At 49.1% G+C, this 14,166-nt stretch overlaps 1 protein-coding gene across 3 annotated transcripts in view; it reads left to right on the top strand.

Moving 5' to 3' along the window:
• The window catches only part of Trappc9 (trafficking protein particle complex subunit 9), a 461,504-nt gene that overhangs the window by 117,603 nt on the left and 329,735 nt on the right, over positions 1-14,166 (top strand). For all 3 annotated transcript variants that reach the window (XM_048457138.3, XM_048457137.3, XM_048457139.3), the window contains one exon: positions 10,967-11,119. In XM_048457138.3, the coding sequence (XP_048313095.3) occupies positions 10,967-11,119 (153 nt within the window). The remainder of the gene's footprint in view (positions 1-10,966; positions 11,120-14,166) is intronic.

Here is a 14,166-nt window from a genome sequence, read left to right as displayed (position 1 = left end):
TCAAACTCCAGGCCTCTACAAGAACAGCAAGCTCTCTTAACTACTGAACCTATCTACGGTTCCCATCCTTTTTCTTTTCAGGTTTTTTTTTTGTGTTTATTGTATACATGTGTATGAGTGTGTGTTCACGTGGGCACAAGTGTGCAGGTCAGAGGGCAACTCAGGTCCACATGCTTTGCAGCAAGAGTTTTACTCACAGAGAGCAACCTCCCTAGCACAGTTTCTTTACTCTTTGAATTTAATTATTTTTAGACAGCATCAATTTACATCTTACTGCCAAGTTTTATAACAAATTATTTAAAAGTAGAGACCAGTTTTTAGTCCCCATGTAATTGCTTAAGCACACTAAACAAGTGAAATATGTGAACACACTTATTAATACTCAGCATTATTTTAATATATTTACTCTATGATGCAAAGATTAGACATTCAGTTAGTATATCAGATATCATTGTGCCAACCAGGATATTTTTATAATTTAGAAATAGTTATTAAGATAGACAAAAGACAGAATTTAGTTTAAATTCAGGAATGTTCCATGTTAATCAACCAGAATCTTGATTGGTTGGAATTTAAGCCCAACAGACTGATTCTGCAAACACTTATTTTTAACATTAAGGAAATTTAGTATATGAATTTTGAAAAATATCTTGTCAGAGACACCCTTATTACCCACACACCATCTTCTGGTATTACATTGGATGTTTTTAATCATAGTTTTGAAGGTAACCCAGTTTCTTGTAGGTAATATTTTTTTATGGTCAAAGAAGTTAATATTTATATTTATATGATCAGTTGGCTTACTTTCTTTCTTTCTTTTTTTTTTTTTTTGAGACAGGGTTTCCCAGTAGCTATGGAACCAGTCTTAGAACTTGCTCTGTAGATGAGGCTGGCCTCAGACTCACAGAGGTCTGCCTGGCTCTGCCTCCTGAGTGCTGGGATGAAAGTCTTGTGCCACCACTGCCTATCCAGTTCATTTATATTTGAGCTAAATGTGCTTGTTCTTAGTTTTACCCTTTCCAGGTTTGGAAGCTCAGCTATGTTGATTTGGTTTATCATCAGTGTAAACACCACAACTCCAAACTGACGGCACCTCCGGGAAGGGCAGAACTGGACGCTTCCTTCCCTGCTCCCTGCACTCAGTTTGAACTGCTCTGTCGTGCCCTCCTGCTGAACACTTGACATTGTTTAGTTTACAAGTGTAAAGACGCCTACCTACATGAGTTTTGAAACTGACCGTCACAAAAGAAATTATATACAACAAGTTGCTTTTTAAAAATACAGAAATCACACCTGTCATTTTTGTCACGCTGACAGCGTCACATATACACACACCAGAGAGTTTTAATATAGAGTGAGCTCTCTGTGTTGGGGCTTTGGTGGGTGTCATGCTGAGTGTCCCTTGCTCTTTTCACATGCATAGTGTCGTGTTCCTGCAATCAGAGGCATCTCAGATTGTGAAGGTTTGTTTGTAGTGGCGTCCATTCCATTCTCGGTGCAAAACCCCCAGTTTCATCAGTGGCTCTCCATGAAACCCCAGCACTGGGGTAGTGACCATCATCACAGACATTCCGGTGAGGAACAGCGAGGGGCACAAGCTGCGTTACTGATTTACATCTCGTGTTAGTCTCAAATGCAGACCGCCCTGTTGGATCCTGAAAAATCCGTTTTGTCATTCCATTCTGCAGCCAGTAGTTCAAGGATGAGATAAACAGAAAGATCCACTCCTAAAACATGGAGTCGGCTTCTGTGTTGCTGTGGTCGCAGAGCCTTGTTTTTGCTCAGAATTGCCTCTTAGCTGTGTCTTAGAAAGGCTCTCGTTATTTGGCACCAGAAGGAACTCAGCTGTTCCCTACACCTGGATTTGCTTATTATTTGATATGCCACCCTTTAAGCCTCAGAACTTAACACATGAGTCAACAGTGCACTCAAACACCTTTAGAAGTAAGCCACATGCTTGGGAGGGCTGCACGTACGGCTTTTCATGTATCTTGGTTTTTGGCCTCCAGTTGTGGGGCATGTTGGTTAGTGATGTTCCAGTCTGCCCATGTGATCCTGTTAGAGCATGCGGGTGACAGTCCAGCCTGCTCCACTGTCTGCCTGTGCACTTTCCCCGCTGTTGTTGCTCCTAGTCACTGTTGACTGTCGGCTTGACCCATGTTTGGCGAGGCAGCTTAGTGTTCTCCTCTGGCTGCTCTGCCTCCTCACCTTCCAGAGCAGGTGCCTGTATCTCAGGAGTAGCCGGAGCCTTGCCTGGCACCTCTCAGGCAGGCAGTGAGCACTGCCTTGCTGGCTTAGAGAGTGCAAAGTCAGCGGATAGTTCTACATCGCTGGCCTGCCAGACCTAGTACCCTTAGCGAGGGGCTGATGAACTGACCTCACATAAGCCAGGGCGTGTGTGTGCCACACTTGAAGGGTGGGTATCTCTACAGGTTTTCTGGCTTGAGCTCTTTTCTTCCTTGTCCTTAGAAATTAAGTTTCTAGAGTAGTGAAATTTAAAACAACTTGTAGGTGCACAAAGCCAGCCACATAGAGCCTTGAAACAGTAGCGGTGGGAATTAGCTGTAGCAGTGGCAGCCAGGGAGTGAGCGGGCAGCCCCCACCCTCCCGTGTTCTGTCTACATGGAACCTGGGGCCAGAGCAGTTCATGGACCCAGGGGTCCAGTAATGAGTTGGCTGTACCACCACACAGACATTATCACCCTGCTGATTTCCTGTCTGTTGGGCCCAGCCTGTTTCAAGTTGTTATGCCATTTTTATGTAATTATTGTTTTTAACATTATGGCCTTGCAGGGTGAGGTTTTAAAAACCAGTCTTGTTGAAGATTGTCGTCAGAGTGCAGCGTGTCATGGGAAGTGAGAAGGAGGGCCTTGGCTGCGTGTTTACTTCTTGCAGGTAGACCTGTTGCTGACAGCAGGCTACTGTGGCTTAGTGTGCACTAGCAGGAAGCCCCCAGGGTCAACATTACAGTCTGCCTGACAAGTGGCCTTGCCATTTAGAGGCTACTGCACTGGGACCAAGTTCCTTTGCTTTGACGACAGTCTTTGCTCATGTTTGAGATGGTTCTGCGCCACTCTTCTGCTGTGGTGATGCCCAGGAGGCACTAGGCACAGCCCTGGCCCTGCACAGCCCTGGCACTATCTAACGCTCAGGAAACAGGAGTGCTTCCCACAGGCTGCTGTTGCATTGCTACCTCCGTCTCCATAGCCTTGTGAACTGTCATCTTTCTCGTCACCTTCCTGAGCGTTGTGATTGTTTGCCCTGACTCAGTTTCTTAGTACAGCATGCAAGTGTTGTTTTATAGTGCTAAGGGTCAAACTCGGGGCCTTGACTATGCTAAGCTTGCATTCTATCTCTGAGATACATCTATCTTGGTTCATTTTTCTTTCTCATTCTTTACTGTCTTTTTTTCCTTGTGGTGCTGGGTATTGAACCCAGGGCCTTGTATATGCTAGGCAAGTGCTCTTACCTTAGGCTTTACTCAACACCTTCCTCCTTTTATTATTCGTTCTTTTTAGCTTAATGTTTTTTATTGATTGATTGATGGATTTGTTGTTTGTTCGTTTGAGATAGTTGTATTCTGGGCCTGTGACTCACAATGTAGCCCAGGCTATCTTCAAACTTTTGGCAGTCTTCCTGCTCTCAGATTGCCAAATGTTGGGGTCTTAGTGCTAACCATTGTACCTGGCTTATCTTTTACTTTTTGTAAGCAGGGGGATTTTTGTTGTTGTTCAGTGGGATTCGTTTGTGGCTTGCCAGACCTGTCTTTTTTTTCTTTTTTACAAACAACTTTTTTTTCTGGTACCAGCTCTATTCCAGACATTGTGCTTTAGGGAGCAGGGTGACAGAAGTCAGGACCCCCAGGGGTCTCTGAGTGTGGCAGCAGAGTGGACTGTGAGCAGGGGCGCCGTGTCCTCCAAACCAGAGGCCAGGACACAGGCCAGAGAGGGACTGTACTCCTGCTTTCGTGTCTCCTCTGCTAGGTTCCTGTCTGTCCTCTCATTATCAGCTCTTTCTCCTTTTACCCCACTGCTCTACAACATCCTTCATCTTGTTGCCCAGCAACATCCCCCATCTTGGCTCCCACTAGACACCAGGGCCACCTGTGAGTCTGGTCTAGGCCTTCACCTCTCTGTGTATCCCATCTGTGAATACACATCTATGTGCTTAGGACCTTGCTGGCCCCTGATACCTTCTATGATCCCCCCACTCTGGCCTTCGTCCCTGGGCACAGTGTTTGTTACCACTTGCTGGTGGTCTTTCCAGCCTCCTTTGAAAGGACTGGCAGGCTTTCCCACCACACATGGCTGCTTCCACCAGTCAGCAACACTTACCTTGCTTGGCTTTGTGTTCTTCAACAGTCAGACACTGACTGCATTTGTATGCAGCTGCTGTGCCAGCACATGAATAATGCATGGGTCCTGTCCTCAGGAGCTCACGGTTCAGCGTGGGAGTCAGGCGTGTGTGCACTGCGCTCTGGCTGCACACCCTGTGTTGTTTTAGCTCCGTGTGACTGACCACGGAGAATGGACCTGCAGCTGTGCTTGCTCGGAAGATGTCAAAACTCCCAAATGACTAAAAGCCATTCGGCCCAGTGCCTTCTTGCACAAGGGTAGGATGGCGGTGTCTCTTTTGTCTAGTTTGGCATTTTAATAGAAAATTCTGGGGGTCGTGCTGGAGGAGTTTGCAATAGAAGCTGATCTCCGGACAGGGTGACACACCTTGCCAACAGCACAGTGTGAAGTGATGTGCTTGACTCTCTCAGGGGGTGCAGATTGGAAGGAGATGAAGGGCAGAAGTTAGGGTCAGGGCCATTTTTATGTTACATTTCTGGCAGGTTGGTTGGGTGCTTTGTGTGTTGCGCCTCTTCCAGAAAACTGAAATGAGAAAACAAGCCGCTGTGTAAGACTGAAGCGGGCACAATGTCACAGGTCTGGTGTAGGGTTCAACAGGTGAACACGGGGAAGAGTGGGTTGCACTCGGCTCTCCCCACTTCTGTTGCCTGAAGTATGGAAGTTGGTGGGGACCTATGCAGTCAGGAACTGTGTGGATTTGGTGCCATGGTCTATGGTCCTCCTGTTCATGGATGCACCCACCTGGCTGAGCTGCCCGTGGCAGCAACTGATGCAGTAGCTGGTCTTCACTGCCTGTCCCTCCCCTCTGCTTCCTCTTTACCAGTTTACATAGGCTGTGGCCTCAGACAGTGCTCAGCCAGGGTATTGAAGCCTTGGGGACCTTTAGAATTCGTTTAAACATAGTTGTGGTCTCAGAGGAAACTCTGGTAAGAAATGAAAGCCACCTACAAAAGGCCTCCCTAACAGGCAAGAAGGATGCTGTATTTGTAATCTTTGGAGGTAGTCCCTCTGCCCCCTGACAGAGCTGATGTTTTCAGGCAAACCTGGGCCTCTGAGGGGCCAGTGAGTTTTATTTTAGTTCTAGGTAGTCGATTAATTCAGCAGGCAGTTATTGAACCTATTTGGTGTGCAGCTGTGACAAAGTTTCTTCAGAGAGCTTTGTACTGAGAGGAACCTGGCTTCTTGTGTGGCCCGTTTTTGGAAACCCCTCTGCTCTTGGCCCACTTGCCCTCCCACCAGACCTTTATCCTTCCTAGAGCAGAGACTACATCTTCCCCATCTCTGTGTCCCCAGAACCAAGGCTCTCAGTGGCTGTGTGCTGACAGCTCACCGGCTGAGTGGGATGGGTGTAGAGGCTGGAGCAGCTTCTGGGTCTCACACCCAAGCAATTCCCACTTGCTCAGTTGCTGTGCTGAGATGTAACATAGCCCCGTTTTATCTCACAAAATTGAACACTGGCCCCATCTATTGACAAGTCCTCTTGGGAGTGACAGAGGATATGTGAATATGCTCACCCCAAGAGCTGATAGTGCCATTGTGGGGGTTCAAGTTCAGGGCTTCGACCCCAGAGCTCACAGGCTTGATTGAGTATTGAATTTTGCTCTCATTTTCTTTTTTTGAGGTATTGTATACCTCCCATGAGATTTTCCTTGGTAGTTCTCTGAGCTCCAGTTCTAATACTGGCTAGGTTCATGTCTCAGACAGGGGAGAGGCTGCAGTATAGTGGAAAGGACGTTGCCCTTGCTTGGTGTTGCTTTGATTTTTCTTCTCGTCTGTCTATATTTTCTCTTCTTTCTTTCTATTTGAGGCAGGGTATCATGTAGCCCATGCTGGCCTTGAAATTGCTTTGTCGTTGAGGATGATCTTGAACTTCTGCTCTGGGTGTGTCTTTTGAGCAAGTGCCAGGATTACAGGTGATTCTCCACCACACCTGGTTTGTGTGATACTGGAAATTGAACCCGGGGCCTACTCACGCCGGGCAGACACTCTACTGACTGATGTGCTCAGCACTTTGGGCTTTGTGTCCAAGTTGATCCTCTTGATAGCTGTTGCTTCAGTTGCCCTCTCTGTTCCTTTATGGGGGACAGTACATGTGTACAAGACAGAGGTCATAGGTAACGATGGCAGTTACTTTGTCAGCCCAGGCCCTGCCAAACTATGCCAGCACAGGTCGTGTGAAGGAGAGGCATAGCTTATCTAAGAAGCTTGGACTAGCTTTTCCTTGGCCAGGTAAAGTTCTGGTTAGAAACCTGATCACCTGCCATTTACTTGGCTTCCACAGAGTAAATCTACCGTCTGTGTGTTTATTCAGCTGTCACAGTCAAGTGTGGGGACTCAGATGGTGACACACATGCCTGGGACACAACCATCTAGTTCCTCAGCTCACATCAGGGTGCTGTAGTCTTCACTGAGGACAGCCTTGCAGGAGGATCTGCATGCTGGCTTCACAGGGCTGCTGCAGTGCACTGGAGGGGCTGGGGGAGAGGGGTCATGGTTTTATGCCTATGTTTGTTTGTATATAGAATTGTGACATATGTTATTGGAGTGAATTTAAAACAATACAAAACAACTAAAAGCTACCTGTGATCCTCTGACTCAGAGACAGCCAATGTCTGCCCATTGACTGCTTGATGGAAGAGACCGTCACTGGAAGCTGGCGATGTTCCAGGAGCGTGTGTGAGAGTTCAGAAGATGATGGGGGGGGTGCAGGAAAGGAGCTCTGGGAAATCCCAGATGGAGCAGGGTGTGTGGAGGGCACCAGGCATGATGGAGGTAGGAGGGGCAAGTGATTCTTGGGGTCAGAGACTATCATGCCATGTTCAGGAGGTGAGGCAGCCGAGGGGCTGGCCGTGTGCCTGGGTTTCAGAGGTGTGGGTCTCTGGGATGGGAGGCTTTTGCAGGGCCTTTTTGTCTTAGCTGACCCTGGCCAGTGCTTCTGTAGCAGGCGCTGCTGGCTGAGGAAATTACCACGCCCTTATTTTCTGTGCCTTCAGGCTTAGGACTTAGCCCCTATGGAGCAGGGCTGCTTGGTTTTCTGTAGCTAGGCATCTCTTGTCCTATGCTGTTCTTAGTTGGAAGTTTGAGAGGATCAGGGCACTGTGCCTGCCTTGGGAGAAAAGACCTTTCCTCTATTCTGGAGTTGGGTCTAGAACAACAGGCATCCTCCAAAACCAAATGCATTCCTAAGACTCACGAGTACTATGCATCCCACTGACCTTCCTCTCTGGCCTTCCAAAGACTAGGTGCTAGCCTTCTGCATTCGGAATAAGAAAGGGAAGCTGACACCCAATGAAAGTGACATTTGGTGAGTTAGGCAGGGGAGCACCCCCTCCAGTAGGGTGAAAGGGGCCTTGAGTTTTGGGAGGCAGGCTCCAGTACTTAGGTCCCTCAGCTGACCAGAGGTTCTGAGGAAGCATAGGGCAAATATATGTGGAGTAGTGGACAAGAGGACCTGGGAGGGCTGCCGAAGAGTGAGCAGAGGAAGACTGTCAGGAACCCTGGTTGTCCGAGCCCAGGGTCCTCAGCACACTTGGGTGGGAAGGAGCATGTGTGGAGCTAGCTGCCTGGCCTCAGGTCAGTCTCTGTCCTTTCTCTGGTTCCTCCCCTGCCCATAGCTCTGAAATCTGTCCCAGTGTGGAGCCAAGTCCCTGTGCGGACTCCGATGGTATTCCTTGCCTTCTACAGGACAGGGCATGCCCAGTGGTACTCTTGCATACCCTGGTAGCTGAGGGGCTAGCGTTGGGTGCCAAAGGAAGTTTCTGGACACAGGGTCCCGTCCCTTGCTAAGAATTCAGTAGGCCCAGGGTTTTGTGGTCTTACTGTTTTCCTGCAGATCCGTGGCTGAGCCTTTCTGGTTTTTATTGTGAGATTCTATGGCTCTCCTGATCGGATGCACTTTTCTTTTGCCAACCTGTTCTTTCTTTTGCTTTACTGGGACCTGGTTACTACTTCCCTCTAATTGTGACTTCTTAGTTCTGCCCCTAAATTCCTGTGAGGATCTCTTTGATAGCCACAGGTTCCTGAGGTCATGTAGGCCTTTGTGGTGAAGTAGTCTTTGCAGTCTTTACCTGGCTTTCCAGATATTTACCCTTGTAACCATCCAGTCATTTTTCTCGAGCCGTCTTTCTTTCCCAGATGGTGCTGACACCATGTGGTGACACCAGGAGACCTCTCTAGTGGTAGAGGTGGGGATACTCAAGGCCAATAGACACTGGCTGAGCAATGTCCTGGATCAGAACCCTCATAACCCATGACTTTTGTTCTTTAAAAAATAATGCTGGCATGTTCCCAGAGCGGCCTGCGAGCCAGGCAGAGGCTGCCGCCAGAGTGGTGCAGGTTCCCCGCGGGGAGCCACCCGGCTGGGATAGTCAGGTGGGCGGGTGCAGTGGATAAAAGGCTTACAGGACATAATAAATAAACATAAGACTAAACATAAAGTTAAACATTTATTACTTAAAGAAGAGGGAGAGAAAGAAAGGCAGAAATAGAAAAAGAGAGAGAGGGGGGAAAACACATGTGCACACGCCGAGAGAGAGAGACAGAAAGAAGGGGTCAAGATGGCAACGAGGGGGTCAGAAGTGGCTGGGAGTGGGCGTGGCTTGCCCTTAAAGGGACCAAACCAAAAGAATAACATTGATGTCCCCAGTATTGTCCACTTCAGTTTCCAATAGACACCAGCAAGCATCTCACAACTTATTGGGAAGATCAAATGAGAACGTGTGAAGGTATGAGACGATCAGAACAGGCAAGGAAGTGGAACTGATGTGGTCCCTAACTCTCCCCTTCAGGAAGAGCATCTTCTGACTCTGCTCCTGTTAGTATCCCTCTTCAAGGGAACAGGGAGGAATAGACATGGTGGCTTAGATGGGTCTTCTTGGTGTGTGGCTACTTCTCTTGATGCCATGGTTGAGCTGCTACTGACCTGTTTTGATCTCACAGTGCAGTCCAGCTGGTGAAATCCTCTGGTTATTTTTCTTTCACTGGACCTTGGCCTAGCTGTCCGTCTAACACTGAGTTCCTGGAAGTCGATTTATGGGTCTCTAACACCAGGAGAACCAAACACCATTCAGGAAGAGGATGAGTGTGGTGACTTTGGAGTTGTCTTGACAGAATTCTAAGTCTTTCTCTTGTTTAGGACCATGGATAAGTTCCCTTATCTCAATAAGCCTCAGTTTCCTTCTTCAGACAGAGTTAATTCATCATAGAGAATTGGTTTCCAGAAAGGTTAGGATAGGTACAGTGGCTAGTTACTGCCACCTCTGTAACTGAGAGATCTCGGGAGGAGGGTGTGAGTAGAGTCAGGAAACCAGGTATGAGAGCCTGCAGGGCCTCCTGGGTGGCAGGAGGGGCCCATTTTAATGGTTTCCTATCCCCCATTGGTGGAGGGAGTTTCACCCCTGGGTATGGCATTGGGTAGACACCAACATTTGACAGTGGACAGGTGTGAGCGACAGTGTGCCAGTCACACACTCCACATGACGTCACCATCTGAGTGAATAACCATTAGGGCTGTGCAGGCTTTGCTGCTTGGTGGGAGCAACATTACATTCTCTGCTTCTGTGGGTCCCTTTCGGGTTTTCTGAGGCTGGCTGGGGAGCTGCGACCCACTGCCCAGGATGAAGCAGAGACTGTATGTGACCCCATGAATAGTAGGCTGCTTGACTGGGATTTCATCCTGGGGAACAGAAGCAGGGGACCACTGTGATGCTGTGTGTGGCCTTCCCTAGACAGTAGGTATGAGGCAGCAATAATATGGATAAGCCCTGATTGTTGGTCTTTGTCCGTGCCTAATTGTGAAGAAGGGAGGAGGGTCTGCCTGGCAGGAGCGGCCTAGATGGGAAGAGGCTGCATTACCATCCTAGAAGGTAACCTGGCCCTCCACGCCTCTCCCTCCCCCAGGCCCCTTTGCTTCAGTGTTCCCAGTCCACAGTCTCCCTGTGGTTTGAGGCCCTGTGGTGCAATGGGTAGCTTCCATTCTATGCACAGGAACCTTGGCTTGAAGAAACCATCAGTTTTTGTGGCACTCAAGTTAGTGTCAAAACGGTGGCAAACCCAAGGCTGTTTCTCTCCACAGCCCAAGACCATAAGGCAGGTGGACTGCTGGTTAAGGCAGGGAGAGCCCGCTCTCTATGCGCCCACCCTCTATGCGTAGCCGCCTTCCCATCTCCCCGCCCTCCAGTTCTCTGCTCTCATTCTGCAGGGACGCCTTCCTAGGCAACATCTTTCTCCTTTACACTCTTGCCTGTTTCTGTCTAGAGCGAGGCCCTCTGCTCTCTAGAAGGTACTCACTGTGCAGGAATTTACCTGAACTCTCAGCTTGTAGAGGAAAGAAAGAATTCACTGAGTGAGCGGAGCTGCTCACTAGGAGTCAGGCTGCCTGGGACTGGAGCTTGGGGTCTCCAAGGATGACCCACTCCCCCACCCTCTGCCTGGTCTCTCAGTGGATGGTTGCTTTGCACCACCTCATGGTCTTGTGACTCTGGAAGGTACTGGCCCTTCGATCCACCACACTGCAGCAGCTTTCCCTTTGCCATTGTTTCTCCTTGGGGACAAGTAAGTCTCATGGTGCCCGGAGCAGTAACGTCCTTCTCACCCCTGTGTTCTTTTTGCAGAGAAGCTGTATGGCGACTTCTTGAGCTGGAAGCTGGAAGAGACACTGTCCCAGTTCCCTCTGCAGCCTGGGAAGGTGGCCACCTTCACCGTCAACATCAAGGCAAAACTGGACTTCTCTTGCCAGGAGAATCTCCTCCAGGATCTGAGTGATGGTGAGCCTGTCCCAATGTCCTAATGTGTTCATATTGCTCTCCCGGCCCATTGCACCCTGTCACTTGCTTTTCAGCCATTAGGTCCAGCTGCCTGGACTTCTGGCCACTTCATTAGCAGTGAGTTCCTGCGCATGTCTGGGGGTAGTGAGAGTGCTTTTCAACCAAACCGTTTCTTAATCCCCCCCTCTTGACCATTTTGTTGTCATTTGTGGGGAGGATATCCTAATATGTGGAACGTAAGAATGGCCACAGTTTTCAATGTGACCTCAGCCGTCTCGTCAGCTGTGATAAAATGCTCCCTCAGAGCCTGCTGGTTTGTGTAGACGGCTGGGGCAGCGGGAATTCAGCACAGCAGGAAGACAAACTGACTAGGACGAATCTGGTGGCTCACAGGTTCCTGACGCCAAGTTCTAAAGCCTGGATCCAGCTATTGGAGGCCTGGTGGGGCGTATGAGCCAGCTCAGGCTACTGTTGCAAAGATCCTGGATGACAGGGTTCAACACCAGACACTGACTCCTTATGGTCGTGAGGCCTGAGGCCAGGGCTTTGGGCCCTTTTCCTGGCCCACAGATGGTCGTCTTCTGGCTGTGACCACACATAGTAGAGTTTCTCTCTCATGTTCCTTCCCTCTTTGTGAAAGGCTGCTTCCCTGGATCAGGGCTCTGACCTCATGACATCGCTTACCCCTTCCACCTGCTCATAGTGCATCTTTAGTACAGTTGGTTTGGGTAGTAGGGCTTCAACGTGGCAATTTTGAGAGGAGGCACCGATAATCAGCCCACAACACGACAGTTACTGGAGACAGTATGCTCCAGTCCCAGAACTTGGATGACTGCCAGAACTCTCTGTCTTCGTTTCCTAACTCATGAGTGACGACAACCCCATTTCTAGGGCCGCGAGGATTAGTAGCTGTAACATTCCCAGTGTCTGTTACAGGAAGGAGTAGTTGGAACCCCGTAGGTGTGGAGTGTAACTTAGATACAGCTTGCTTTATTTGGAAGAGCCCTGTAGGTGAAGAAAGAAGAGAGGGCCCCAAAGCTTAGAGCCCAGATCTCTCTGGAAATGAACTTTTCATCCTTCTGTGTTTGTTGTGTATGTGCTTGTATGTGCACATGTGTGTTATGGGCACACGCATGTAGAGGCCAGAGCAGGACTTCCGGTGACCTTTTCTTCTTTTTTTATTTTTAATTACTCTCTGCCTTGTTCTTCTGGGAAGGATCTCTCACTGAACTTAACCTAGTCAGCGAGCCCCTGGGATCCACCTGTCTCTGCCCTCTGGTACTAGAATTGCAGCCTTAGTGTGGGTGCTGGGGAGCAGAGGTCAGTTCCTCATGCCAACACTGCAGGAATCTCACCCACTCGACCAGTTTCTCAGCCCTCACTCTTTTGTGAGGCAGCCTCTTCCAGCTTCACTGTGCATTGATAATGCTCCTGTGTTGAATGGGAGCAAGTGGAAGTTGAGTGAAGGGCTTTATTCTTCTGTTGTGAGAAACTGCTTCCTCACCTTGCCCCCTGTGAGCACTTTCGAGCTGCCTACCCTTGGCCCATGACCTATTCAATCTGCTCTGCAGGGCTTCTGAAGCTGCTGGGGCTTATCCAGTGGCTCTGCTCCTCAGCTTTGCCTGACCTGCATTGGATCGTGCAGATCTCAGGCTGAGCATCTCCTTGCTGCAAGGCCATTCCATCCACTTAGGCAAAGACAGTCTCCACTCTCCTTCCCTCCTGCTTTACCCTGTCACTCATCTCCTGTCTGTCTTTTTGCTTTGGAATAGAACAAAGGCCTTGACTCCCTCAGCGCCCCCATCCCGGGGCCTAGGGTGTGAAGGGACCAAGGGTATATGTGTGGACAACACATGATGCCCCTCCCCTTGTTGTGGGGTTCCAGGTTAGGCTGCTGTTTATTTACTCTTGTGAAGATCGCCTCCCGAAAGTCATCTTTAAGGAATTGTTGGCAATCCCAAGTCCCAGCGCAAAGGGCACAGGAACCAGCCGCCATGTGCTTTTGTTGTAACGGTTGCTATGTAAAAATTGGCCTTGTAACTCTCTCTCTCAGCTCAGGCCACCTTAACAAAAACACCATAGACAGAGATGGAGCAATAGACATCCCTCACAGTCTGGAAGCTGTCTGCCTCATGTGGTGAGGGCCCTGCTCCCATCGGGGCCCTGTGTCCCACACCCCCACAGTGTGTACTAAGAACTTCGGCTCCCATTGGGACCCAGTGTCCCATACCCCCACAATGTGCACTAAGGACTTCGGCTGTTTCTGAGTCCATCACTCCCTTTCCGAAGTTTGCTCTCCCCTCCCCCACAGTATTGAAATGCCCTCTCTGAAGTTCTGCAAGAAAGCTCTTCTTCATATTATTAGTGAGGACAGGAAAACAAGTGTTGGATGAAGAAATGGGAAAAGTCTCGGGAATTTAACTTATCAGGACGTGCAAACATCAGATAGCAGGTGGGGGGAGTGGGTGTCAAACCTAGGGCTTCTGCTTTTGTGAAGAGACACCATGACCATGGCAACTCTTATAAACCTGCCCCCACAGGGACACACTTCCTCCAACAAGGCCACACCTCCTCTAATAAGGCCGCACCTAATAATGCCATTACCTATGGGCCAAGCCTTCACACACAATTAGTCTATGGGGCCATTCCTATTCAAACCACCACACTGGGGGAAGTAAGGGCTGGGGATGTAACTCAGTGTAGAGTAGCTTGTCCAGAGGACACAGAGCCATGGACCTGACTCCTAGAACCAGGATCTAAACCAAATCTGATAGATTTTCTTTCTTTTCTGTCTGTTTGTAACCTGCCTCACCCTATTGAGTTTTCAGTCTTAGATAGAGGGTTTTTTTCCGACAAGGAGGGAATTTGACAGTGAATGTTACCCAGTCCCGAGTCTCCATTCGGATGCCCGTGGCTGCAGTGCTTGCCCAGATGGTGATTCCTGGAAACACGTCCAGGCAAATCTTCTACCTGAGATGCACGTGAGACTCAAAGTAAGGCACTAGATTGGCCTTCTGCAGTTGACTGCTGGCATCAAGTCGTCCCTG

This window comes from Myodes glareolus, chromosome 19 (assembly GCF_982192425.1).
Source record: "Myodes glareolus chromosome 19, mMyoGla1.1, whole genome shotgun sequence".
Classification (NCBI taxonomy): Eukaryota; Metazoa; Chordata; class Mammalia; order Rodentia; family Cricetidae; genus Myodes; species Myodes glareolus.
The sequence above is the reverse complement of the archived record's forward strand: the minus strand, read 5'-3'. Positions and strand labels throughout refer to the sequence as shown.